Source organism: Epinephelus lanceolatus, chromosome 16 (assembly GCF_041903045.1).
Source record: "Epinephelus lanceolatus isolate andai-2023 chromosome 16, ASM4190304v1, whole genome shotgun sequence".
Lineage (NCBI taxonomy): Eukaryota > Metazoa > Chordata > Actinopteri > Perciformes > Serranidae > Epinephelus > Epinephelus lanceolatus.
Window position 1 is genome coordinate 18,769,980 of NC_135749.1, and position 27,909 is coordinate 18,797,888.

General features: G+C 42.8%; 2 protein-coding genes across 2 annotated transcripts; one reads left to right on the forward strand and one right to left on the reverse strand.

The window, feature by feature from the left end:
- Window positions 1-2,173: 2,173 nt before the first annotated feature.
- Window positions 2,174-12,758, forward strand: stmn2b (stathmin 2b). The gene is made up of 5 exons (XM_033638020.2): window positions 2,174-2,345; window positions 8,334-8,429; window positions 8,541-8,713; window positions 9,341-9,532; window positions 10,961-12,758. The coding sequence occupies exons 1-5, from the start codon at window positions 2,327-2,329 to the stop codon at window positions 11,018-11,020; spliced, it is 540 nt and encodes a 179-aa protein (XP_033493911.1). The 5' UTR covers window positions 2,174-2,326; the 3' UTR covers window positions 11,021-12,758.
- Window positions 12,759-16,700: 3,942 nt separating this feature from the next.
- hey1 (hes-related family bHLH transcription factor with YRPW motif 1) lies at window positions 16,701-19,562 on the reverse strand. Its single transcript, XM_033636389.2, has 5 exons — window positions 19,368-19,562; window positions 19,133-19,208; window positions 18,940-19,023; window positions 18,742-18,823; window positions 16,701-18,406 (listed from the first exon to the last, which is right to left on the reverse strand). The coding sequence occupies exons 1-5, from the start codon at window positions 19,451-19,453 to the stop codon at window positions 17,745-17,747; spliced, it is 990 nt and encodes a 329-aa protein (XP_033492280.1). The 5' UTR covers window positions 19,454-19,562; the 3' UTR covers window positions 16,701-17,744.
- Between the last annotated feature and the right edge of the window lie 8,347 nt (window positions 19,563-27,909).

Consider the following 27,909-nt stretch of genomic DNA (forward strand, 5'->3'; position numbering starts at 1 on the left):
TTCCGTAAAACTAACATAAACTTAGAAATAACTGCAAGAAAATCTGAATTAAAGTGGACATATCTTGCTGAATGTCTGTCTGAATGAAGCTTTGTCTGCAGAGTAGCGTTACAATGAATGATACATGTTGTAGAGCTCTGCTGCCACCTAGTGACTGTTGTTGTAATGATCCACCCACTTATTTGGCAGGTCATGATTTTAGCGTCAGTATTCTATGCAGTTACAAAGAGGCAATAACTGGTATCATTTGGCCTTTTAAATATTTGAATGACTTATATTTGAGATGACTGAGGCTGTGGGTGTTGTCACACAGGCTATATGAAAACTGTAATTCTGCTCCAGCCTGATTCTCCCAGCATTACTTCACATCACTGCATTTTTTTGCCTTGCAGGACCTCATATAGAAATCTTAAGAAAAAGCAATGTTTCTTTAATTCTATTTTTTTAAGTCTACTAAATCTCAATCTTACTCTGTCAAGGGTTATTATTCCTCTATCAGCACCATGGACAGAGACTGGTGCAGCTCATCACCACAGAAACAAAGAGGGGAAACACCCACACTGCCGAGGGCCTGAACTCTCCTGTACAAGGGGACATTGGATTTGTCAGGCCTTTGGTAAGGAGAGGCGCGTCAGGGGAGTGTGGTAGCTAATATGCTCTAGAAGGCACATAAACGCTCATTACTGACTCAGAGTCAAGCCAATCAGATTATAGGATGTGGCTTCCTGTCAGTCATTTCACAATAAAGCCTTTTAAAAGCCTTGTGCTTTTTGACGTAGGTTTGGGTGTGTTGTGGGAAATTACACAGTTCGTTAGAAGCTCTATTGATCCAGATACCACAGAGAAGAGCTATATAAATGTACCATAGGTAAATCTGTGCAAGTGTAAGGACGCTAAGCTTGATGTGCCTAAGGGTAGGCTATGATAACTACTCTTAACCACTTTAAAAAGAATGTTACAACGTGCTTGACAGTAAAAAATAAGGTTATAATAATAATAATAATAATAACAACAACAATAATAAAATGGTTGGGATAAAAAAAGAGATGACCCAGTTAAGAGAAAGTCATTGGATCAAGGTTCTGATTAACAGGACACTGCTAAATCTCCCTCTGGATACCTTGAGGGAAAAAACCTTAACTCAACATAATCCAACCTCACCAAGATAAAAGTCTTTTCTCATTGAACATTTGGTGAAAACTAATTATTACCATGACACTTAAAGTGTGTTTTCCTTCCCTGCATGCCCCCTGTGCAACAACAGGTCTGCAGCTCACAGTTACTGTAATAATAAATTAATCTGTTGATTATCTTTTCGATCAGCCTAATCATTTGGTCTAGTCAGAAAACAGTGTGAAAAAAATTTTTTTTTCACAGCTTAAGATTCAACCGAAAGCCCAAAACCCAAAGATATGCAGTTTACTATCACATATGACTTGAAAAAACACACATAAAAACAAAAATAAATCCACGGGAGATGCCGAATACTAGTATTTTTTTATATTTTTGCATTAAAAATGTTAAATAAAAAAAAATAATAATAACAACAATAATAATAATCAATAAACAAATAATCAATAAATAAACCTGTATAAGAAAAACGAAATAAATCTGGAAATATAAAGAAAAATAAATAAAATAATGAATAAGGAAAGCAATATGGAAAAGCAAAAGGGAAAAGAATAAATAAAATAAATGGATAAAAAATGATGGATAAAAATAAAAAAAAATAGAGTAATTTATATGCAAAAGGTAAATAGGTATACATTAAAAATATATAAATAAATATATACAGATAAATAATAAAAAAAAGTAAATGTGAAAACAGATTCAAATAGGCCTACTCATAAATTTTATTTGAGATTTTGTTATTTGTCTTTATAGTTCCACATTTATATATCAATAAATAAAGATCAATAAAGTTCTATCTATCTATCTATCTATCTATCTATCTATCTTCATACTTACACATTTATTTTCTTATTCTTTTGCCGATTTATTAGGCTACACTCTTATGACTCCATACAGAATGATTGAAACATGAAAATAGTTGCAGATACATTTTCTGTAAATTGACAAATTGACTCATCACATTGAACATGTTTATACCTTTTATTTTGAAGGCTACGTGTGCACACTTCCGGTTGTGTGGTAGTTATTTCCCGCGGACTTGACGCAGCTGAGAACAGACCACCAGGCGCACCGGCAGTCCCTGTCTCTGCTGACTCAGTGCCTTACCAGCAGTCCCTTCAGCCCGAGATACCGCATCCAGCAACCGACGCACACTCCTCCGGTCAACCCGCCCCGGCACCTCCACCGTACAGAAATGGCCAAGACCGCAATCGGTGAGTTTTTGCACTTGGTATTTTAATCCTGAGATTTCAGCGGCTTCGCAGGTTTGAGGATGCTGAGGCTGTGGCGACACCCATGGCACAAAAGGATGCTGAGGGTTGATGAGAGGGAGCGGCCAAACTCCTCTGCAAGTCACTCCTTAAAAATGAAGTTGCAGGATTGAGGCAGCATTTTGATGTTTTTAAATATTTGTCTCACGGGTCATTTTCCTGCCTCTTGCTTGATGTGAAATCAAAATTAACGCCGATCAATATGAGCGAGTTTGGGGTTCAGTTTGCCATATCTGTGACGCATATTTTTTAATCACTTTAAAGCAAGCAAATTCAAAAGCACGAATCTACATCAGCATGAGAAAGGCGGTTTGTTTTTGCCTTTCCTCACACAGCAGCATTTTGTCGCTGCCTGCCTGCCGCACCTGACTCACAGCCGTGCAGCATAATGCAGCGCCAGCGACCCCACCCAACATCTCCGGTCGCTTCAAAGCGAGACAGCCGCTCTCTCTCTCCAGGGTGTGAAACATTTCACCGTGACAAATCTCCTTATAAAAAAACTGGGCCATCCTATGTAGCTGTAGAGTAAAGCCTGCTCAAGCAATTTTGTGGGTGACCGCTAAAGGCATGAATGAGAGATGGAGGGGGAGAGAAAAGAGCATCCTTTGGCTGAATTGCTTTGCAGTCGAGGGAAGAATTTATGACTGGCGATGAAAATGAATGTCGTCTGAAGAATATCAGACCCCGGTCCTATTAGGGAGGTTATAGATTGTAAAGGTGGCCCATTATGTGCTATAGCTGTATTATTATTGAGGCTTTAGTATCATGTGACAATATTCTGTAGATATAAAATTAGATTGAATGTTATGGCAGGTGGGGCCTTGTATTTGGCTGGATTTGATTATTTGGACAGTGTGAGGCCTATAAACACCGAATATGACCTGCAGGCTTTATAAAAAGACAACTATAATAACATTAAGGAAAGTGCTGGAATTAGGGGTGTGTATATGTGTGACCAGTCCAGGGGATAGTCTGTTTGTTTTCTGCTTGACTAGGCACCTGATGGATGGAGGGGCATGCAGACAGACAGTGGTAAGGGGGTCCTGCATGGTGTCTAAACCCTGACTGTTATATTTATTCCCCTCTCCTCCTCGTCCTCCCTGCCTCCACCTCCTCCTCCTCCTCCCTGCCTCCTCCACCTCCCCTTCTTGCCTCCATGATTTGAGCCGTGGACAGGCAGAATGGGATGGGCAGGGAGCAGACACTCTGGGAGAAAGCAGCCATCATGCCAGTCAGCACCCGGCAGGTCGTTGAGTTCACGTCGGCTCCGTTTTAGTCACAGAAACACGGTGGAGCCCTTATTATAATTCTACTTTTTCTGAGATGGAGGAGCAATAAACCCTTACTCTTGTTTTAAGGCAGGATACATGCACCTGAATGTGTGTTTTTTTTTCATTTCTCAGGAGGAGAACTGAGGATACAGACATCCTAAAGCCTCCACACAACCAGATTTATTAACTATCCCATAAACAAACTCATGCTCAGAGCCACTCCCGTGTGCATTAAGGCCTCTGAGCACTTCTCCTGATCCTTATCATGCACACTTGTCATATCCAATTAGGTGTGGTCATTCAGCCTTGCCCCCTAAAAATCAATTCCTTTGTGTAAAGAGCCACAAGCTCCTCGGACAATCGCACTATCAATTTCAAGCGTCCAACTCCGGCTACATTTCTCACCTGATCATCTGCATCACTATTGTCGTAATGCGTCCGTGTGCACGGAGCTGGAAAGGACTCATAAGTCATGCTGATTTACCGCCGAGTCTCATCGATCAGCGCACTCCCATTACTGGTTCAGATGACTGTTGCTCTTTACAATGAGGCTGAGGGGAAGAGGTGACATCAGTCCAGTGGTGATGGTATGCCATATGCTCATGATCCGTTCATCACTGGTGAAAAGTGACGTCTGGATCAGACATTTCAGACACTGAAGTGTCCTAGTTTGGCAAATTTAATGTTATCCTCGGGTGTTTTTAACAGTAGATTCTGGGTTTTTCACACAGCTGCCTCTGTGGCCTGCACTTATAATACGCTGATCTTACTGCACTGACTTATGGGAAGTCATTTTTTAAGCAAAAATGTCCCCAAAATCTTGTTACAGCTTCTAAATCTTTGGGTTTTTGCCTGATTGTCAGACAGAACAAGACATTTGAATACGTCATTCTTCACTTTAAGAAACTGAGATGGGTATTTTTGCAATTATTGGACATTTTATAAACCAAAAGATTATCGGTTGATTGAGAATTATCCTTACATGCAGCCCTAGATGCTGATCTCCTTGGACACAGGGTGCGGTTTAGGAAAAACCAGCCCATCCCTCCTGCATCAAATGTCTGGATGTGCCCTTGATCATCTGGGAACCATATTGTTTCATTTAATAGCCAATTTTGCCACGGTAATACCTTCATAAGTTTGTGATTATACTGCTGCCAGGTGGCTCGGCTGTAAAGGGCTCGTATGTGACGAACACAGATATCAGGCCTGTACTGCTGCCAGGTTATAGGGCCCAGGAAGGCAGTAAACACTGTGATAAACAGGGCCACAGTTTGCGCATAGACTTGTCAACAGTATCTTTCGAATGTTTTTCACTTTGTGCCTTTTTGCTCAGAGCGACTCCGTTGCTTATTTAAATTCTCAAAGTGGGGGTTGGGTGTTTAGAAGAAGAAGAGTGTTGTTGAGAGAAATAAAGGTACCAAACAGAGGTGTGGTGGTTTGTGCTAACGCAGAATTGGAGCTCCCAGGAGATGCAGAGAGTGGAGGGAGAGGACTAGGATTGAGGGGGAGAATACATCAGCAACAGATGAAACGGAGGCTTGGGGATGCAGAAGGTGCTGGGGAAGAGGGATGCTTGCGGGGGAGGAGATACAGTAGATATTGATGAGCTGTGCTCTTTGGCTGATGGATTGGAAGAGGAAGTGCAGTTTGCTGGCTGTGTGTCTGTGGTCGGGACGGGAGGAGCAGCTCTCTGAGAGGATGCAGAGCTGACTGGTTGAAACCAGCCTGCCGGAGTGGAGTGGGAGCGTTTAAGTGGTGTCATGTCTGTCTGAAATTATTTTGTCTCATCTCAGATTGACACGTCTGACCCGGCGTGTCTGAAACTCGGCCTGCGTCTTTGAACACATGCTGGTGTTCGGACACTTCCTGCTGGGGAATGTCATCCTGGATCATTTGTCATTTTTATGTGTCTGATCCACCGGGAATGAGCTTATTATTACAGCGGTTACAGGAGGAAGATCTTTTCTCTCAGGAGAAATGCAGAGGCAGTTTCATATTTTTTGCACAATAGAGACTTTCAGGTATTTTTGATTAGGGGTATAAACGAAAAATCTGCAGGGCTCTGAGTTAGAGAGCCGTTTCAATTTACAGTCACTGTTTATCTTCCAAGAAATTCAATTTGCACTGATGCAGTCATAGTAAAAACCAAGCTTACGCACAGTGCTGGATCTAACATATTCAGCACCCTAGGCAAGGCCCCTACAATAGCTAATGAGAAATCAGCACAGCTAAACAACTTAAATTACATTAAATAACAAACAATAAGAGAATATGGTACGTGCAATTTTTCATTGTTTTTTCACTGTGCCCCAGATGGCTTTTTCCTTTCCATTTTCTCTTACTCTTATGTTCATTTTTTTGAATGTCCCCCCTCTGGGTGACGCCCTAGATGGCTGCCCATGTTGTCTATCTGGAAAACATCACATAAATTCACCTCAATTAAAACTGCAAACTAGAACAGAGCTGCAAAAAAATTGTTGATTAATCGTTTCATTGCCTGACAGAAAATAAATCAGCAGCCATTTCAATAATAAATGAGTCTCTTAGGTCAATTTTTAAATAATGGCTGTAAACATTTAATTGTCCCTGCTCTTAAAATGTACAATTTTTCTGGTTTTGGTTTGCTCAACTTTTGCCCTTTTCACAGTTTCTTATGTTTTATAGACCCAACAGTTAACCAATTTATTGAGAACATAATCAGCACATTATTCAGTTATGAAAATAACTGTTAGTTGCAGCCCTCAACTAGAAATCTAGATGTAGATGAAAACATTATTGAACACAGAAGAGGCCCCACCCAGTGCTTGGCAACCACTGAACAAGAATCTCTGCTGATCTGCTCCATAAGCACTTAACCCAAATTACCTGCTCCACTGAATTGTTAACTGTTTGAGTCTTCAGCTGTCAAGTGTGGCTGTGTGTGGGAGAAAATGGCTGCTGGGGTCTTGACATATACACGGCACTTAATGAGCCTCCGACAACCCTCCAAAAGCTCTGTTCCCCCCTCTTGTCAGCAGAAATGGTGCAGTCCGCTAATTACAAATTAAAGTGCTATCCACCTGAGGTGGCTGCTTCCATTAGGCTGTCCTAGGGGCAGTTGATGGCAGCTGCAAGTCCCACTGGGAGCTGCCCCCCTTTACTGGTTTTTAATCCTCCTGTCTGTGATTTCTGTTTGTATCAGAAAGGTGTTAGCGTGATCGTAAAGCCGCGCCCCAACAGCCAAACATATCCTCCATCTTCCACCACCTTCTCTTTCCTTTCATCTGACAGAGTCTCACTGTTTACTATTCCTACTCAGCCCCTCTCTTCCTGTTTTATTCACCCCCTGCTGCGCTCCCACCCTCTCCCACTTCCTCCTCAGGGAAGGGGTTAACAAGGCCATCAGAGAGTAGTGAGCGCTACATCTGAGAGTTGATCATATTACTGTGGCGTCTGCCAGTCTGCAGGGCAGAAAGCGAGACACAGAGAGAAGATGAGGAGAGAGTGAGCGGGGAATATGAGTGAGGGAGAGGATTTGGATTAATCATACTGTACACCGTACCCCACCACGGAGAGGCTCTTTCACTGTAAATCTCATTTCTGGCTTTGCTACTGTAGCCTGCTACAAATCATGAATCAACGTGGCACACTTCAGGCCCCGCAGGCCTTGTGCTCTGGGTGATGGATTATGCCACACTATGACAGTCGGCATGCAAATCTCCACCATGAGGCAGTGTACCTTGACAGAACACGGCAGCCATGTGCAAAAGCAGAATATTTCACAAGCTGCAGTGCGTTGCAGATATTTTTGCCGTTCTCCCTGCAGGGACTGCTGCTGAACTCTGGGCTCACATTACAAAGTAGTAGATGCCAAAAATACAGGAATGAAAAAAATCAAGGTTAGACAAGGTTGGTTGTTCTTTTCTCTTCTGTTTTTTCACCGTCTGCCCTTTGGAGCACTTTGTCCCGCCCTATTGAGCAGGGCACAGATTGCCAAATACAACTTGATTTAATTTGCTTCAGTGTCATTAACTTTTTGGACCATAAATGGACCCGGGGTGGACGCGCATATTGCTGTGTTGGGCTGATAAGCTAAACCCGTTGCTATCAGCCGTTATCCATAAGCCACAGATGACAAAGATAAGAAACAAACCAAAAAATATTCCAACATCTCTTGTAAATCCAGGCTTCTTTGCTTTCTGAATTACCTGAAAAGCAGTATGTTTTGCGGTGAATGGCTGAGAGGCAGTAGGGCGTTGGTCTGACTATGTTAATAAATAATAGACTAAAATGAAATGCATGGCTAATGATGTGTGGAGAATCCTGTGGGGACGGCAGCATCTTGGCTGTTGGGGAAATTAGGCCAAAAAAAGGACACATCTATCCTGCTCTCCTCGCGGCTCGGTGAAAACAAAGGCCACAAAATGCTTAGAAAACCCAGGGCGACTCAGCTCCACGAGACATCCTTTGATGAGGTTTTCTTTTTGGAAGACTTGATGAATAATTATTCCTCCGAAATCTGGATATTTACATCAAGGGCCTCCTGTGGAGGTAGAAGTGGGTTAATGATGTTTCATGTTTTTGTATGTTAGTAGGTTAATGATATTTTGTGTGTGTGTGCATGTGTGTTTTAGTAGTTTACATACACACATAGTCATTTTTCATATTTTCTCCACAGCTTACAAAGAGAAGATGAAGGAGATTTCAGTTCTCTCGCTGATCTGCTCTTGTCTGTACCCTGAGACCCGCAAAAACATCATGGGTGACTTTGAAGGTACAAAAAATTCATTTTTCATCTTCTTTATCAAACATACTTGAAGTCATGCAGAGGCAACAAAGAGTTTTTCTGTCTGTCTTTCTGTCTTGTTAACACACACATATGCAGACATGGACATCAAGCCCATTAACAAGCGAGCCTCAGGCCAGGCCTTTGAGGTCATTCTGAAGCCAGTATCCCCCGTGTCTGATGTTTCCCACTGCATTACCACCCCCCCAAAGAGGGACATTTCCCTGGATGACATCCAGAAGAAACTGGATGCAGCTGAGGACCGGAGGAGAGTAAGAATGTTTCCAATCATTTTCATCACGCCCAGCTGCCACAAAAAAAAAAAAACAACCTGTCATAAAGTTTCTTTGAGATACCCAAACTAAACAAATGGAGATATGACACTGGTACACTGTAGTGACTACTTGACTTCCCTTGACATCTTATTTGGAGTCTGGATGTTTGGTCAATCTTGCGTCACACTGACGACTGCAGCTGCAAAACTGCGATGAAAAATCTAATTTAACACTGGCTAATTCCTGCATCTCATTGAGCTGAATGTCAATACAGTCAATACAAGCAGCTGACAAATCCAGCCACCCACCAACAAATCAATAATCAAATCAATAACACAGTTTGACAATTTTTTAACGCCAGATGTCCAATACTGCAGGTCATACATACAGTGTATAAATTATAGGACATGCCAGGAGAAGATGACGGTGGCAAGGTGAAAAATTATTTTACCCTCAGGCAGTTTATGCTTTACATTAATGTTTGAGTCTGAGTAGTTGGAGCAGCCTGACTTGAAACTGAAATTGTAAGAAAAATTGTCACTTAATATTCAGTAAATCACTGAATCATCGACACTTGCTTTCTGACTCATTCCTTTGGCTGCCTGTCCCTCGTCCTTCCTCCAGTCCCAGGAGGCACAGGTACTCCGGGCCCTGGCTGAGAAACGGGACCACGAGCGTGATGTGCTGCTGAAGGCCATGGAGGAGAACAGCAACTTCAGCCGCATGGCCGAGGAGAAGCTCCAGGTGAAGATGGAGCAAATCGAGGAGAACCGGCAGGCTTACCTGGCCGCCATGATGGAGCGCCTGCAGGAGAGGGTAAGGCGCAAAGATTTTTTTTTTTTTAACATTCTGTTTATTCATTTAAGTGTCCAATTGTATTGTCTAGTTTGAAACTAGTGATTTTCTATTGTAAATCAGGTTGCACAATTAAAACTTAAAAAATGTAGTAATGTGAAAACCCGGTCGCTAGAAAACAACATTTAGCGACCAGTGTCCAATCAAAAGCAATCAGCTATATAACCAGGAAGTCACTGTAGCATCACAAACTGTAACGTAACTACTTGTTTATTTATATATGTACATGCATAAATATGCATTTCAAGCTAACATTAGCTGAGTCAGTTAGTTTAGTTAGCTACGCAAGAGTTAGGCAGCCCAGCCAGGCAGTTACCCGGTGTATATACTCAGTTACACCTGCGCAAGAAGCTGCTAGTTTGTGTGGAGCAAGCAGTTATATTTAACGATGCATAAATCTACACCAAGGTTAAAGCTAGACAAAGTCTGAAGTATGTACCTTTGTTCTGAAGGCCCAAAATTGGGAAGCCCCATTCATCCAAAAAAATGTCCCACTGGACTGTAAGCCTATTTCTCAGACAGGCTGTTAACCAGAAAAACACCCACTGTTCCAAAGTCCCATTTTTCCAAACGCACCCACTCCCTGCAGTTGGTTTCAGTTTCCCAGTGGCGTTTGAGCCACTGATCCCTGAGTATTTTTCATCGATCTCTCCCTGCTTTTCCAAAAGGCTTTTGTGCCGCCAAATGTGGGTGTTTTAAGCCAAAACTTGATCATTCCCTAACCCCAACCAAGTGGGTTTTGTGCCTAAACTTAACCACACCTTCACCGCAGCATTATGAGAAAAGTAAAGTGTACATAAAGTATCTGTAGATTACAGACACGTACAATGAGAACATTTCTTCTGTCAACTTGGTTGTCTAGCCGCAGGGAGTGTGTATTATCCAGGAAACAGGACTGTGGACCAATAGGTGATGTTTTTAGGATAATGGGTGGACAAATGGACACTCAGTCCAATGGCACTTTTTGTGGACAGACAAGGCTATCAGAACAATGGGCAGCCCCCTGAACTAAGGTGGTTCTGTAAGTGCTCCTGGAGAGGAGCGGGATGACAGAGTGAGGAAAAGTAAAAGAATCAAAAGAAAGATATGTCGGTGGAGACAAGAGAAAGAAAAGGGCAAAGAGGTCTGTTACACCTGCTCGACCTCCGTCAATTGAGCACCATTCAAAGACTAGCTTTGACAAAGACAAAGATGGAGACTTGTGCTTCGAAGGAAGATAAAGAATTAATGAGTGGGAGAGAGGAGGACAGGAGGCAGAAAAAGGAGATGAAGTGAGTCAGTGCAAAGGCCAGAGAAGAAAAATGGTGAAGTGAGCAACACATAAATGTCAGGAAAGGCCTGGAAGCAGAAAAAAAAACCATGACATCTTGAAATCTGTGTTTTCTGTAGGAGAGGCGTGCGCAGGAGGTGCGCAGGAACAAGGAGTTGAGAGAAGAAGTGACAGCGTGAGAAGCCCCAACAGGTTCTACGTCCCACCTCCAAACCCCCCCTCCACCACACCACTACCACCACCCCTGACCCTGAGGAACACCCCTCCCCCCCACCACATGTCCCCACCTTCTCCACCCCTCCGCCATACTCCCCCATACTACTATGAAACTACCACAGCCTGAGACGCCACCCCGAGACAGTGGGAGGTTCAAATGGGGTTGGGGGTGGAAAAAAAAAAAGCGAAAATAATTTAGGGAAAAAAAGGAAAAATTAATGTCTCCCACCCACTCTTCCCAAAAAGAATGTTTTTGCTCAGATTCAAATGAGAAGAAAAGAAAAAAGTCAAATTGACAAGTGACAGTGGGTATTGGTTTTTGTAAATACTTCTTTTTTTGTTATATACAGTACGATACAAGCAGCAGAAGTATTGATTGCAGTGTGCCATTTTTTCTATATAAGTTTCCTCTCCCTGCTTATATATGGATGTAATAATTTGTTCATTTTCCTGTTTTTTTTTTTCGTTGTTAATTTCAGCCTGAGAATCATCTCAGACGTAGGTGTTTGTTGTGAGTTTGCCAGCTAGCTGATGTTTGCTGCGACTGGTTGCGTCCTCACAAGGCCCGCATCCTGGCTCCATTCCCTCGTCCCTCTGAGTGGGCGCTTACTCATCTGACCCCGCAGATCTGGAAACAAAATTGGATCTGTGTTCGGTCGGAGTGATTTTCCATCCAGTTTATGCCAATGTTCCAATTAGCGAGGGACGTGTGCAGGGAAGTTGGCAGAAGGAAAGGGGACAGTTTGCTTTCTGTGGGGACTGCAAGCCGTCGCTGCACATCCACTCCTGTGAGGTAGATGGTGACTGTACCACAGGAGAACACTATAGCATTTAATGAGCCCATCCTCATCCTCCTTCCCTCCGTCTGCAGCCTCTTCATCTCTCCACATACATAACTGTAGAAGCACTCGCTCACACGCTCTCCACATGGGCAGGCATTTAGCCAATCATAGCGCAGAGCTCAGGAGGAGCTCACTAAATTCTGTCCATCTGGCACCCAGAAAGCTCACATAACAGCTCTGACCACTGGCCTCTTATATTCCTCAGAAACAGGCTCACATTACAATCACGTGTAACTGAACTATACAACACAACTGAGGTTAAAGTGCATCTAAAGAACAAGTGCAGTGCAAAAAAAAATCTCCAGGCTTGTTACTGTGAATATTAAATCGGAGAAAAAACAAATAAACCCTACTTTTCTCCATTTCACAGAGGTTAGAGTAGTGCTCTACATCATCAGCGCCTACTGGGATCATTGCACTTCACTCCAAGACACTGTAAATGCCACCGAAAGGTTGGCACAAGAAAGATATTTAAGCCATAACAGGTATCGCTGCAACAATGATTCGTGAACACAGTATTGCCATCTGTAAAGGTGTATATGAGTGTATTAAAGTATCCGAATGTTGGTCGCACATGCACGGTAAGCCCATAGATGTGTGTGAGTGTGTGTGTGTATTGCAGAAATGGCGGGCAGATAACCGGATGTTTGTGCCATGTAATATTGACCCGGTGAAATATAAACCAACACCGTTACAGTGTGTAACAGCTGACACAAGTACATCACAGACAGTGACGATCCTACCTGCCTCTCTATCTCTCTCTATCTCTCCTCTGTCCATTTGTGTGTTTCCCCCCTCTCCACGTATATCTTTGTGAGCAAGCAGTGGTTAATAAAGATTTGGGGTTCAGTGAATGAAACTGGCTTTGAGAGTGACTTCTTTTACGCACTGCGATCAGTCATGTTTCAGGTGTAGCATTCAGGTAGTGCCACTTGAACAATATATCAGATTAGAGCAATGTGCTGATACCAAGCAGCAACATGTGGGGCTGAAAAGTGAAGCCAACACTGACATGCCTTTGAATGGCCACTTGAGGCTGGCTCCAGAAGCGAGTCAATCCCCATAGACCCCGCATGTTAAAATGCCCAACTTTAGGAGACATGTATAGCTGCAGACACATTCTGCTTGTGACATACACGACACGCCCCTATAAACCACAAACGCCACAGCTATATGAGCTCTAATTTGCTAACTCAAAGTTAGCAAATTGCTAACTTAGCATAAGCATAAGTGACATGATGTAGCCTTCCCATTACCTTTACTCTAACCTTTACCCTTATTATTTTAACATAATATTTCATATCTAGCTAATCGCTAACTTATCAATTTCATCAGAACTTCTACATCTGGGCCAAGGAGCGAAGACGACTGATCGTGGACTGACCATGTTGCTAGAGGGTGCGTCACATAGCTGCTCCAACTTGTACCTAACAGCAGATATAGACACGTTTACAGCCTGATACAAAAAGCAGGTTTAGTCTGTGTAGCTATTTTTTTTATAACTCACCCATTTGCATTTTATGAACGCTTTAGCTTCTCAGTCAGATCCACCCCTCGCTCCTCCACAGCAACAACCTCTCGCCCAAATATTGTCACTTCTGGCTCCAAAAAAACAAGATGGTGCCAAGTGAAATACCAAACTTGAGGCTTCAAAACAGGAGTCCACAAACCAGTGGGTGACATCACGGTAGCTACAGCTATCATTTTTACAGTCTATGATTGATACCAGCCATGTAACCGGAATAAAATGTTGGCATTGTATGTTTTTGCACACTACAAGTATGTTACCTTAGTACGTTTCATGCGTATAGCGTAGGGGACAGCTGCAGACCAACAAAAGCCACTCACTCACTCACTCTCTCATGAACACATTAAGATAAACTGGACAGGGTACCACTTCCAGGACAGGAAGTGGTACCCCTACTAAGACTCACTGTTAACATTAGATCTTTGAATGATTTTTCTTTATGTTTTATTTCATTTTGAAAAAAAAAATTAAATTCCATCCAGAGGTGGACCCCGAATCTAAGTCGTCTAAAGATAGATCAGCCACTGAGCCACTGAGCAAGCTGTGAGCCACCAAACACACATGGTAGGTGTTTTCCCAAACTCATTTTAACCCAAACCAAGATTTTTTTCCTAACCTTAACTAAAAAATGCCTTGCTGGCAGGAAGTCCTTTCGGCAAATTTCTCCTAACAGCTGACCAAACTGGATATTTTAAGCCCAAACATGAGGTTTTCCTAACCCTAACCAAGAGGTTTTTGTGCCTAAGTTTGAACATTTCAGCTACATATGAAATGCTCCAATGTAACATACCAATGGTTTGCAGAAAGTACAATGCCAACAATTATTCTGGCAATTAGGTTATTGAGACAGAAATATTATGTTATCTTTCTATCGTATATGAACCTGTTTACAATATATTATGTATTTGGTCTGCAACTGCTGTAAATCAGAAAACAATTCAAGTTCACATCATAAATTGATTGTTTTTCCAAAATACAAAGTCTCAGTTTCACATATCACATCACAAATACGACAGGGAAGTCATACTATTAGTAAAGGCTGCAGTCTGCAAGACTTCAACTCAGGTGAACTTAAGTTTATAAGTTTTGACTTGGTCTGAAAATGAAAACTAGAAATTTTAAGTCAAATTAACACAACATTAATAAAACATATGGCGCAATAAAGTGTTGTGTGCCCCCTAAACAGTTTGACCTTGACTATACTGACTTGTACCCGTACAAAGTTTGGCACTAGAAAGGTGTTTTCACATTTCTGTACTGAAGGACGTGATGTCTGTGTACTTCCAACTGCAGTCTAATAGGCAAATGCAGGGAAAGAAACCTGAAAACCTCCAGCACAGTGTGGACTTGGAGTTTTGACAGCAAACATAGTACAGTACACAGCTGTAAACCGGACACTGGAGTTTCCTCCCACTATCGACCAATAATCCCATTATAGCAGATATTATTGTATGTTTCACAGCTATAAACATTGTCAGCCACTGCAGTTATCCTACAAGTTAACAAACAACTTAAACAAATAAAAGATGCTGACTACATTTGCCATACTGACACCTCTGCTAGTGGTGTACAACGTAACAGACTCTTCATTTGAGTTTGGGTCTGACTGAGGCTCAAATATATATGGTTCAGTCTCTTTGATGTTTCTTCTCATGCTAATGCTAGCAATCTTAATGCACACTGGACCTTCACCAGTCAACCTGTAGGGCAAGTAGCAGCGGTGGCGGGGTGAAGGCATGGTCCAGAATTCCTCAGTGAGGGAAAATGAGTAAATCTGCTTCTAGCCCTTTTTTGGAGTTTGTGTTTTACACTTTTTATGTGGAAAAATCATGTATTTTTAACATACTTTAAATTGTGTCTACAGGGGGACTTTAAACATTGAACAAACCATCAGTGTATAAAGTAAGACAAATCAGCCGAGGTGTAGATTTTGTTTCAACATTAGGGGGGGAAACATTTGAAACTGGAGGGTTGGAAGTCTTCCACCAGAAAAGTTTAAGCATCAAACACTTAATTTCCTGCGGCACAAATTTGTGCCTTTACTGCATCAATTTGTGGCCTAAATGTCCTTAATTTTTTCAGAATGAAGTCCACTGCTACTTCAAATGCACATTTTGTAAACAGTAGTAGTAGGGAGAGGTGTCCCCCCTGAAATCTACACCTATGAAAGCAGCTCCATATTGATAAGCTATGTTAAAATACTGCTTACAAGTTAATGCATCAATAATAATTCAGCAATATAACATACATACCAATATAACACCCCCATGGGTTTAAAGGTGTCCTTCTGCATTATTACTACTTTAACTTTAGGCACTTAAAGTTCATTTATATAAGTTTTTTAATGCAGGACTTGTCACTTGTAATATATTATTACATTGTTATTATTTACTATTACATAAGCAAAGAAATGTCCATACTTCTCCCTCTACTGTCTTCATCCTCTTTCTGCTCCATGCTCCCAGTTGTTGGAGTACCACCAATGACCAGCAGGGGGGGACAAAAGACAAGTTGTCACAATTAAAGCATCTTATTGACCTTGTGGTGTTGGCTGCAGTGAAGCTTACATCACCACCTGGCTCTGTATCATCCTCAGTAATACAGGAAAAAGGGTGAAGAGGAATGATGAGAGAGATCAAAGGGGACAGGAGAGTGTGCATTTTGGAAAAACAGATGAAAGAGTGAGGGATATTTTGGCGAGCGAGTGGACTCTTGGTTCAGCCGAAGAGGTGACGGCATGCTGGAGCTGAGAACAGAAGGTGCAGCTGGTGCGAGCTGAAATGATGGCAGAGGGACAAAACTGCCTGCACACTTCCTTTCTCACAGTTTTTCAGCCCCTCTCTTCTTCTCTGTCCTTTGATCCTGCTGTCCTGTTTCTTTCTTTCTTCCCCCCTTTCCTTCTACATCTCCATCTAACGCTCTGTCCCTCCTTCCTCTCCTTCTTCATCCTCTTCCAACCTTCCCTCCCTCCTTCTTTCCTCCTCCTCTAGTTCCCACGCAGTGCATGGGGCCAGCCGGGCTGCTATTGTCCAGGATATCCCCTCCTTGTTAATGGTTTCCTGTGCACACACAGAGGGCTGCAGAGAGAAACAAGCAGTCTCATCTGATACCAGGCATTGCCACGTACTGCACGCACACACACACACACACACACACACACGACTGCAGGCATCAATAAACAAACACACACACCAAACAGTCACACGTACACTTGAACAAACAGACATGCAAATAACACACACACACATAAAAAGACGCTGATGAAGCCACAGGTGATTTAACAGAACTCTTTTATTACAGGGAAGTTGTCATTGTTATTACCACCAGCAACAACTTTGAAAATCTGATTTGTCAGTGCTTGCTTGTGCTTTGTACAACCATAAAATATACAAACTCACAGTGAGGTTTATCAGGAGACACCAAAACATCAGGTGGAAAGCAGGAAACCTTGACTTATTTTACTGCAACTACTGTGACGGATACAAACGAGCTCCCTCTTGATAATTACAGATCTGCTACTTTGAACAGACACACAAAAATAACTTGTAGACAAGGTGATAAAAATCACCCGAGCATCACTTACATGAGGAATGAAAAAAAAAGCAGAACAGGTGGTAAGTGGTAAAACATATGTGACGCCTCAGCTGTTTACGACAAAATGTACTGTAAAGAGGAAACATAACTTAGGGAAGCAGGCTTAAACAATTAAGCAACAAAGGAACATCAGAGGTCGTGGGTAAATCATGTTTATTTCAACCAAGCTGGTAGCTAACTTCTGTTCCCAGTGTTTCGTCAAACAAACACCTGGTTTCGGTTATTCCACCCCATAAAATGCTGTAAAAAGGGGGTGACTCTCAACCACCTCGAGCCCTCCTTTCACACCCCCTTCCCTCTGTATGTAACCAGGGCACTGACACTGGGTGTTTCAGCGCAGAGGGAAAACAAAGGGGGGACAGTTTCGCCCAGGAACTTGACGGGCGGCGACTGCTTGACCATCTGGAAAAGCCATTCCTGATAGGCTAACAACAGTGGGTGAAACTTCTAAAGCGGTGGGCAGGAGCAGAGATCAATCACAATAAATCACTCTTGTTGCTCTTTAGTCGCGGTCTCCCTCCTCACTGTTTCTCTCTCGTCTATACAAAACACAAGGCATTAGCAAGAAAATAAAAATCCTATAGCTAGGTGTATCCTCTGTGGGACGTCATAGAAAAAATAGTACTTTCTTAGCTGGGAAAATAAAAAGTCTTGTCCTTAAAGGTCCAGCTCAGCTGGGTAGTGAGTTGAGTCTATATGAGTGTGCTGAGGTTTTCATCTCAGTCAGAATGCTCCTATCTCCATACCCCAGGGTCTGTAGGGTTTGCCCACACTGGATGTTGGGACTGGGGCGCTGATGGTGGTGGTGGGGGAGATGATCGGGAAGGCACTGAAGGGGAAGGGGAACGCCGAGAGAGAGGAGAGAAGAGGAGGGGAGAGTTTGGATGCTGACGAGGAGACCAAGGCGGGGAGTTGGACGGTGGTGGGAGCCGCAGAGGTGGGAGGAACCCGGATCGGGCCTTGATCTGAGTGAGGGGTGGCGCTTCCGCTGCGCCTGCCTGGGACGTGAGTCTCTGCAGCTGATGAGGATGAAGAAGAAGAGGAGGAGGAAGAGGTGGACGTAGTTGAGAGAGGAGTTTGCGGGCTGCTGGTGGCGCTGCGGGGTAAAGGTGCCAACGGTGCAGCCTGTTGGTGCTGGAGGAGGAGAGGGTGGGTGAGGTGGGCAGGAGGGGATCCGAACGCAGAGCCCCACGCCAGGTGACTCAGGCCAGAGTGAGCCTCTCTTTGACTGGCGTAGTTGTTGAGGTGGGAGACCAGACGGATACGCAGAGGGTCTGTGCCGTCCAGGCCTTCGATGATGCTCAGATAGCGGGCCGTCTCAGCCAGGCACTCCCTGAAACCCAAACCACGGTAGTCCATCGCCAGGGCATGGGCGTCAAAATAGCCTGAGAGGAGAGGAGGAAGACAGATTAGTCACAGTCACCTGACTTGTTACAAAACAAGTTTGTCAAGAAGTGAAGGCGCTGTGTCTGACATAAATCAGTACGCCATGACATGAGACTGTGAAAGAGTAATCAGTCCAAACAACAGTTTAAGTTTATAATCTAGATATTTACTTATTCAGTCATTTAGATGATTAGTTTTTTTCTGTTTGTTTATTTTTATAAAGAAGAGAAGAGAATCAAGCGGGTGCAAAAGACATTTCCAGTTTTTGCCCTCTTAAGCACATCAACATGCTTCTTCAACAAGTGAAAGGTGCATTGCTGTAACAGTGACGTACCTTTGCCTCCAGCAGCATGAAGCATCTTCAGATGGTCAACAGTCATCTGCAAAATCTCTGCTTTCTCCAGTTTGGCTGAACCCTTCAATGTGACAGAGACAAAATTAGATTCAAATAATCAAAAAGCATAAATTAAAAAACAACAACCTGTAAAGTAAATGAATATATTGTATAAGTGATGTGTTGCCTGTTGCTTACCTGTTTCTCAAAGGCGCTGGGGACCAGTCTGCGGAGCTCACTGAGGCTGTTGTTGATCCTGTCACGGCGTCGTTTCTCAATTATCTGAGGACAGACAGAATATGTGATTATTATTAGAATATGTGCACAGTGACATCATGCACAAGGCCTCACACTGCACAGATTTTTTTCCTATATAAATAAATATACTTACTCCTCGACGCCTTTTCCTCGCCTGCACCTGAGTAGATGTTGTGGGGGACATGGACCCGAGGGGAGAGCTCATGTTCCTTCAAAGAGACCAAACAGAGACGCTCAGTCAATATTTGTTAATTTTTTAAACATTATTCTTAAATATTAAAGCTGGTGTTGCAGGCTTTTTGTCCATCTCGGCTACCCATTAATCTGAACTACTTTATAACACAAACTGGGGGGGCCAAATAACTCACCCATTCTCATCCGCGCTCTCCTTCTCCACCTCAATAGTCTCATCCAGCTCGCTGTCCGAGGAGCTAAAATCGTGATTCCTTTTCATTCTGACTGGTCCACAATAGTCCTTCAGTGTTCCTGTTGTGTCTTCCAGACGTGCGTCTGCACAGGTTTGCTCGAAGCACCTCCGTTTGAAGCGCTCAGCTTTCCCACGGTGTCATTTCAACTCTGGAGCCGGCCAACAGGGGCGGGGCTTTAGGCCGGATCAGCCAATCACAGAGCGGTCGTGGGTTTGAGTGACAGCGCAGTTGGCCCAAGCACATCTAAGTGCGCTTTGACAAGTCAGAGAGGAGACAAAAAGGGAAGACATCTCACTCTGAGGGGATTACTGGAGGATGTGGACATGGTTAAACAGTGAGTGGGTCTGTGAAAAATTTAAGCAACAGATCTAAAGAATTAGAAAAGAACTGAAGAATTAAATTAAATGAAAAGTTTGCATCCAAGACAGGTATAAAACTGCATTTCACTTCCAGGGCAGGGGCGTGAATATAGACAGTGCAGGCAGTGTGATTGCACTGGGGCCTCTGGGGTGGAGGGCCTGTAAAGACAGCAGGCCTTTGCAAGTGATTCAGATTTCCACCTTGGAAACATTCCCATGTTCAAAGATAAATGATAAAACAAAGAATATGAATAATTAAAAACAGTGCCATCTGCTATATATGTCCATGATGTTGTCCAATGTCAAGTCTCTGTTTGTGTAAAGACAACACATGCACGATAGTGTGCACTGGGACCCATTGTCCTCTCCTTACGCCACTGTTGAATACATATCCTAAATTCTCATACTGACCGGACATGTTTAAACTATGTTGAAGTTTAGTGACATTTAACACAAAAGCAGCATATCTTTTTAGTAACTGACAAAACAATCTCTCCTCAAGGTCCACTCAGTAGTTGTTTTGGAGCTTTTAATCATTTCTCAGCTGATGTTCCTCAGCAGAACAAGTCATCCACTTATCAGGGAATTATTTACAAGCACTTCCGGTGGTTTCATATTTGAGGTCAAATGTTTATTTTTGACTTTGGATACAGCAGTTGGGTGACTCCATTTGCTGGGGAAGATTGTGTGAGATGATCAAAAGCTCCAGAACAGCCTCCAAATAAAGTTTGTGATAAAGATTGTTTTGCCAAGAGAAAGAATGAACTTTAAATCTCAGTTTTTTAGAAGTTTAAAAGCGTAACAAGGTACGATAAACATCTGGTGCATCTGTAGGTTCAGTCCAAGGTTATTATAGTAAACTAAAATTAATCTTAAAACCAAAACTAGGTGTTAAAAAATTAAAAAATAGACTCTATTGAGTACTTATAAAACTAACTTAAAAAATTAGCCTGGTCTCATTACTGAGGTGTCGAAATACACCGCTTGTGCAGTGTTCCCAGTGTTACTATAGGGGTACCATTAAGTGTGTACAGGAAATGCCTTCAGTTTCAGTCCTTGTCAATTTGGTCAAATATGTCAGCACATCGAGCACAAAGAAGTGTTGGTGTAATGTTTATAGAGACTGGGATGTCTACATGACTGTGAGTCAGCTGCCTTCACAAAGGGTTGTGTTTGTATTGTAATACCTATTCTGACCTTCTTAAATCATGCGTTTGACAAAAAAACCCATATTGTAATAAAATAAAAAAATAAAATAAAATAGAATAAAGTAAAATAAAAAAAATTAAGATAAAATAAAATAATAAAATAAAATAAAACTAATACTGAAATTAATATAAAACAATATGAAATAAACTTAAACTGAACATTTTTAACTTTCGGTGAAATGAGCAAACCCACACTGGAAACTAAACTGAATAAAATAAAATAAAATGAAATAAAATTAATACTGAAACGACTATGAAACAATATAAACCAAACTTAAACTAAACATTTTAAACTTAAAGTGAAAAGAAAAAAAAACCTACACTGAAAACTTAACTGAATAAATAAAATAAAATAAAATTAAATTAAACTGTTCAGTCAATTTATAAAAAAAAAATCATCTGCTTTATATAATTTTGTCCTATGTTGCTTAGCCCTTTTCCTTCAAAGTGAAGCGTTATAGGTTTCTGTGACACTTCACATTGGAGTGATTCATCTTCCCAACATAGAGGATCTTTGGAGAAACTTTGACAGCGGTCCAATGGACTCCCGGTCCGTGACTGCCCCCACCCATGCCCGCCCCCTCCTCCCCCGTGTATGTCCCGGTGGTGATGAGGAGTGGCTGGCCGGCTGTCAGCACGCGCTGGCCGTGGGAAAGTTCCCTAACCGGCGCTGATAACCAATCAGAGGCCGACGGCCGTCTCCGGCGCTGGAATGAATGGAGCAATTGGTCGGGGCGACGGGCGGTCTGCGAGCGAGCGTGTGAACCTGTAATCCAATACTAACTCAGCCCGGGAGGAGAGACAGGGAGCACTGCCGCAACCAGAGGAAGCCACCAAGTCTAATCTTACCCCACAGAGAGACCTCATGCTCCGTAAAGACGCTGTGGGGACTTCAAGGACTCTCAACAAAAGACCATAAGGCAATCAAAGCCGTCTTCGTCCCTTTCCCCCTGGAGTTTCCACATCATCACCACCACAAGACTGGTGGCTCCTATAATGGTCACACTCCCCAAATGATTTGACAGAGCTGCTGGTGTGTGTTTGTATACATGGAGGGCTCATGTTACTGCATGTGGAGCTGGAGCTCTTCAGTGGAGGGTCTCCTGCAGAGGCTGGCCTGAGGCTTATTCAAATAACAGACTGTCAGCCAATAGAACAGGATAATATCATATAGGCTATTACCTAACTTTAATCATCCCACATTAAAATATAAAAGCACTTTGTTCTAATTTTGTGTCATAGATAAATATGTAGCTGGAGCCAGCTGTCAGTTAGCATAGCTTAGCACAAAGACTAGAAACAGGGGGAAATAGCTAGCCTGAATGTGATCAACAGTTACACAATACATGTACGAACACCTCTAAAGCTCATAGTAACATGTAACTCCTGGTACGAGTCAACAGGGGCCCTGAGACGCAAGCATCAGAGGCATGATGAGTGTACCGCCAGGCATGTGGGCTGTCTGCTGTTGGATTTCAAACTGGACCAACATGGCGTCTTGTTTGGCAACTTTCTCTTATTTTATGAAAATAGTTCACCAAAATGTGTCTCTGAAAACATCTGAGGTGAGAGATAACAACATGTTCTCATCCCTGAGTGCTGTGCTGAGTATCCTCCTGTGTCTGCTGTTGACGTTCCATGATGCTGCAACCAACTTCACAGCGTCAACAAAAGCATATGTGCAAGTGTTGAGGTTTAGGTTTTACATTCATACAGGAGGCGAACACCAGGTTCCCAGGTGAAAGTCCGGGGTTTGTTGGACCCATCCTTCACCGCAAAAACCCTCCCTACAGTGACTTTATAGTGATGTTGTCTAGTGGTGTATCATACCGCAGCAACAGGTGGCGTCCAGCCGACTAGCAGCATATCATAACACCACAAAAGGTTACATCCGGCCACGTTACAAACTGATGCCATCCAGTGACGAAAGGTGGCTTTCGACGAAGCGGGGATATTCAGTAACTTTGGAATGACAATGGGCTGGAAATAACTCATGCAGTTGCTGAATCTGTCTTCATTTTAGTTGGCCAATGGTTAGCTCTGAAGTTTTTCACGAGTTTTCAGAGGTAGTAGTAGTAGTAGCCTAGGTTCAACTCTAGGCTATGCAAATAAGGAGCAGACACCTCATCTCATGAAATGCGATGCAGCACTACCAGAATGCATTGTACTGCTGCTGACAGACAGTGAATGGGAAACTTGGACATGACAGATCCTGTGGCCACGTACTTATCTTGTTTGTTTAATCCATACAAAAACCAAAGCGTGAAATTCCCTGTTTTATGGGGGGGTTAAGTGCTGGAATATGTCTTGCCTCAGCTGTTGCTAAGCAACTAGTGATGACTCCAGGATGTTACCAGTCTTAGCCAAGAAATATTCCATAACCCCACACTGGACATTGTTATACAAACAAGGTGTAAGGTGTTAATTAGTGAGCTTTACAGATGCTTCATGTTTCCTACTGTTTCCAGTCTTTATGCTAAGCTAGGCTAACCACCTGCTGGCCCCAGCTTCAGGCTAACTTGAGGTATACTATGCACGATTTTCCTGCATAGTAATCCCTCTCAATCATCACTTATGATCCATGAGAACTGTGTGGGTGTATATTTATCAGCAGAGACTCTTCCCTCTGCCTGTATTCTCTTATTTTGCTTTGATCCGGGATGTTCCTGGTCACAGCGTGCAGGTGAGGTTGGGACTTTTCCCAAAGGTAGTAACCAGGTGTCAGACTGTAGGTATCATGTGAGGCAGCTTTTGAAATTGTGGAAATGGCACCAAAAAATACAAACGGACAAAGCTCTTCCAAGACGCAACTGTATCTGGGGTTGGCTTTCACCTTTGCTGGCGGTACTGTTCACAAGCAGCAGCTGACAGTTCCTGCTTAGTATACCTTTAAAGCCATCATATCACTCCACAGATATTAGGTGATATATTGAAATAGCACGTTACATAAACAGGAGAACAGAAACTACTAATGGAAATTAACTAATCAAAACTTTAATTGACACTTGATTGTAAAAGCATTTAACAAGACCAAAAGCTGAATGTGGCACCATTAACAAAAAATAAATAAATAAATAAAACTTCCCAATTTCACAAACGTTGGCTGGTTAACATGGTTTCCAATCCACATTGAAACCAGTTGGTACCGGCTGCAAACTGACATTTCGTCCAACACGTCCAACCGTCTGAAAAGAAAAACTGTTTCAAAATGTCAATGAATGTCACTTTTTTAGGTGCAATTACTGCCTCCTGTGAAATATTCCCTCCAGGCAACAACACTGAAAGTCTGTGAACGAGGCAAGGAGTTATGCACTACGACATGAACGTAATGAGGAAAGTCAAAATCATGATTCATCAGACATGAAAAGAACACTGTGATATAAATCAAAATAAATACACTGCCATGTATTCTCTGGGGGAATAAACTGTTTCTGATATGCATCTTGTGCTCATACAGATCAACCCTAAATTATGGATCAGTCATGACTAACCACACACACACACACACACACACACACACAGCGATATGGCGATCCTTATCAGTGGGAGCCGAAAGCAACCAAAGGCGTAACAGTCATCACAGAGAGAGGAGGCTGCCTTGTTTGGTTTATATGAATGAGAGGAAGCACTTAGGGCTGTTTTCATCTTATTGTTGTTTTACAAGGCTACGCTTATAGCAGCACAGACACACAGATGCACTCCCACATCCATCGAACTGATTATTGGTGTGTGTGTGTGTGTGTGTGTGTGTGTGATGGGGAGCGGGAGTGTGGGAGTTGCGTTCACATACGTCTGAGTTCATGCAACCTGAAGCCTTTGTCACAATAAACACAGGTGTGCGTCCACATTAGTTTCTGACTCTGTGTGTGTGTGTGTGTGTGTGTGTGTGTGTGACCAGGGGGAGTGGGAGTGGGTGGAGGAGGAGGTGGGGGTGAGCCCTCTTGTTGTATTTCAAGTTCACCCAGAGTTCCCACGCTGTTATTTTCTGCACGGCTGTCTTTGTTCTACCGGTCTCATCACATGTTGTGATTAGTAGGGCCTTTCAGGGGCCGCCCTTTGAAGGTGAGGGCCCGCTACACGACATCATCAAATCCCCACCCTCCTCCTCCTCCCCCTCCCACCCTCTTCTCCCGCTGCAAATCAGGCCACCAAACTGACTCAAACTCGGGGCCAAAATAATCAGGCTTGCAGTGACAGTTCACCTCCGTTGCTCTCTCCTCTCTTGTATTCATTTCTCCTTTTCTTTCATGTTTCATTTCCTGTTTTCACATATTTTCCCCTCTCTTGTTTTCTTGAATCGTATCCTCGCTCCGTCTTCCTCCCTCTCAATCAGTACTTTGCTGCCGATATTAAACCCAAAGGTAATTCTGTCTCTCCAAACCTGTCTCTTTAGCTGCCAGATCCTCTCAGACGCTGACTATTGATACGCATGGTTCAAAGGGGAGACATTAAGACTTTTATTTAAAAATTAAATGTTGGCTCATCCTCACATTTTGGCCAGAAAATCATATGTTTCCACATCTTCTGCCCATTTACACTGCACAATCACAACGGGTTTTGGATTTCAGTTTATTACTAAGCCACAAGAGCATTTTTTTCAGCAATAACATGTCATCAGTGCAGACATAAATTGAGTCTAGACTGTCTTACCAGAAGGAAATGGTCGGAATTATGTGTGCACACTCAGGATTTGAAGTTGTTTTAAAGGCGGATTTCACCAATAAATTCACTTCAGTGCCACACAGTACACAGTCCATATTTTCTGCATTAAGTGCCATTACTTGTGCTGTACATATTTACACAATGGCCCACATGTCATCAGGTGTTTAGCTGTATGGGTTTGTTCGGACTTGATTTCCTGCAGAGAGCGTGTGTGGATCTACATGACTGCAGCGAGTGTAAATTAAGCTAGAGTGCAGCGTTGACGGAGTGACAATGATGAATGATGTTGATATCATATTCAGGAACTCTCAGTTACTCCTTAACCAAACAAAGTCACGCTAAACTGTTAACTGCCTCAAATATTCTTGGTGGGGTCTGCCTCGAGATGGTGTGGCTGTGGGCTCATGTTATTTAGAGCAATTTATTTTACAGATATAATATTAACAGCAGCCCAGTCGCCAGAGGACAATGTTGGCTTTTGTAGGTTTCTGCAAACCAGAGATATGTCACATTAGCAGGATAGATATAGATTATGAGGCAATGGGCCCCTGGGCACAGACATGTAAAAGGTCCCACCACCTCTCCTACATGATGCGGAATCAATACTTCTGCAACTAACAGACACCAAAAAAATGTATAAGGTTGATTATTTATTGTACAGTTTGATACAATAATTGTGCTTCTTGTCTGGGTTAAAAAGAAGGGTAAACTATAAGCACAAAGGAAATAAATGTCTTGATGAATAACCAGACCCACACAATATGTGAACCAGCTCTGAACAGTAATTAAGTTAAAGTATCAGTCCAACCTGCTCACCACAAATGAATCAGATCCTGACTGACTCATCCGATGACTGATATTAAAGGATACAGCTGGCCTTCTTTTAAGTTCATAGTCTTCCTCTGTCCTCTGTATCACCCCAGCATGTCCTTACCTTGTGTCCAACGTTTTTGAACAGTATGATAAATTGTCTAAATTTCTTTTACAAGCCTCAAAATCACAAACTCGCCTCAGGACTTAACGCACAACGTACTACAAAAGCATCTATTCTTCTAGCCTTAATTTGGGAAAATCCTTGCAAGAGGGTCTGTAAATACAAATGCTTCACTGGGCGTCGTCAGAGATTCAGTTTGTTTTTTTAACTCAATACATATCATGTGGTGTAATAAATCAACTGGCATCCTCCAGCACACATGGCCTTACACAGTTCATTATCCAATACATTTCTGTCTTTTGATTTGGGTTATATGTTTTGCTCATTTTAGTTTAGGCATCTTTAAATGTGACAATAAAAGAATTACACAAACGTTCATAGGCCAGATACTACGGTTCGTGAAGGTGTGACCCTCAGTGAGTCACGGTGAGACACTGAAAGCTGCGGCGTCTGCAGGTTAGCCACAGACAGATGTTCGTCCGCTCCAAAACAATACGGCGAGCTGCTCTCTGGTGAAACCCCGCGGAGGGCGAGCCTTGTTATTGTTTATAAATAGAGCTGTGTGGAGCACTGAGGAAGGCTAACTTTGTTTCCCCTGACAGGGAGAGGAAGCAACGGCTAATTCTGCTCCAGACGTGTGTGACACCCGACCATTGTGCCTTACAGAGTGAGAGGGGGTGAGGGAGATAGAGACATTGTTTGTGAATGTGTGTCCATTGGAGGGTGGGTTGTTTGTGAGGCAGGGGTGAGGACTATGTGTGTGTGTGTGTGTGTGTGTGTGTGAGACACCCTAGTATTGTCCTTCAGGAGGGTGGGGGTGTGCTCGTGGTTTCATTGTTTGCTCCCCTGGGAGTTTTGTTAACAGGGTCCTCTCCTTCTCATGGGGTCTACACAGGACATCTTTCTGTGTGTGTGTGTGTGTGTGTGTGTGTGTGTATTGAGGAAGTGAAGGATGTGTCAAAGTTGACCCACTGACACTCATCTCTGTCTTGTCTCCCCATGGGAAGTGTTCGAGGGCCTCCCTCTGTCTCCCCTGTCACACACACAGAAACACAGTGACAGGGAGAGAAGGAGAAACAGACTCTTTCTCGCTGACAAGACTGATGTCTTTTTCTCCTTTTGTGCTCTGAACGATTGTTTTATGAGAATCTTATTTACTTTTTTTTTTTTTTGAAAACTCTATTTTAAAATGTAGATTATATTTCTTGGTAACAGGCCCCTTTCACAGCTGGAGTTTAGGATGTGTCTCAATTATTCTTCTCAAACTTGGCTCAAAGTTTGTTTTCTGTTACATTTTAACTGCTAAGCTAGCAATTGTA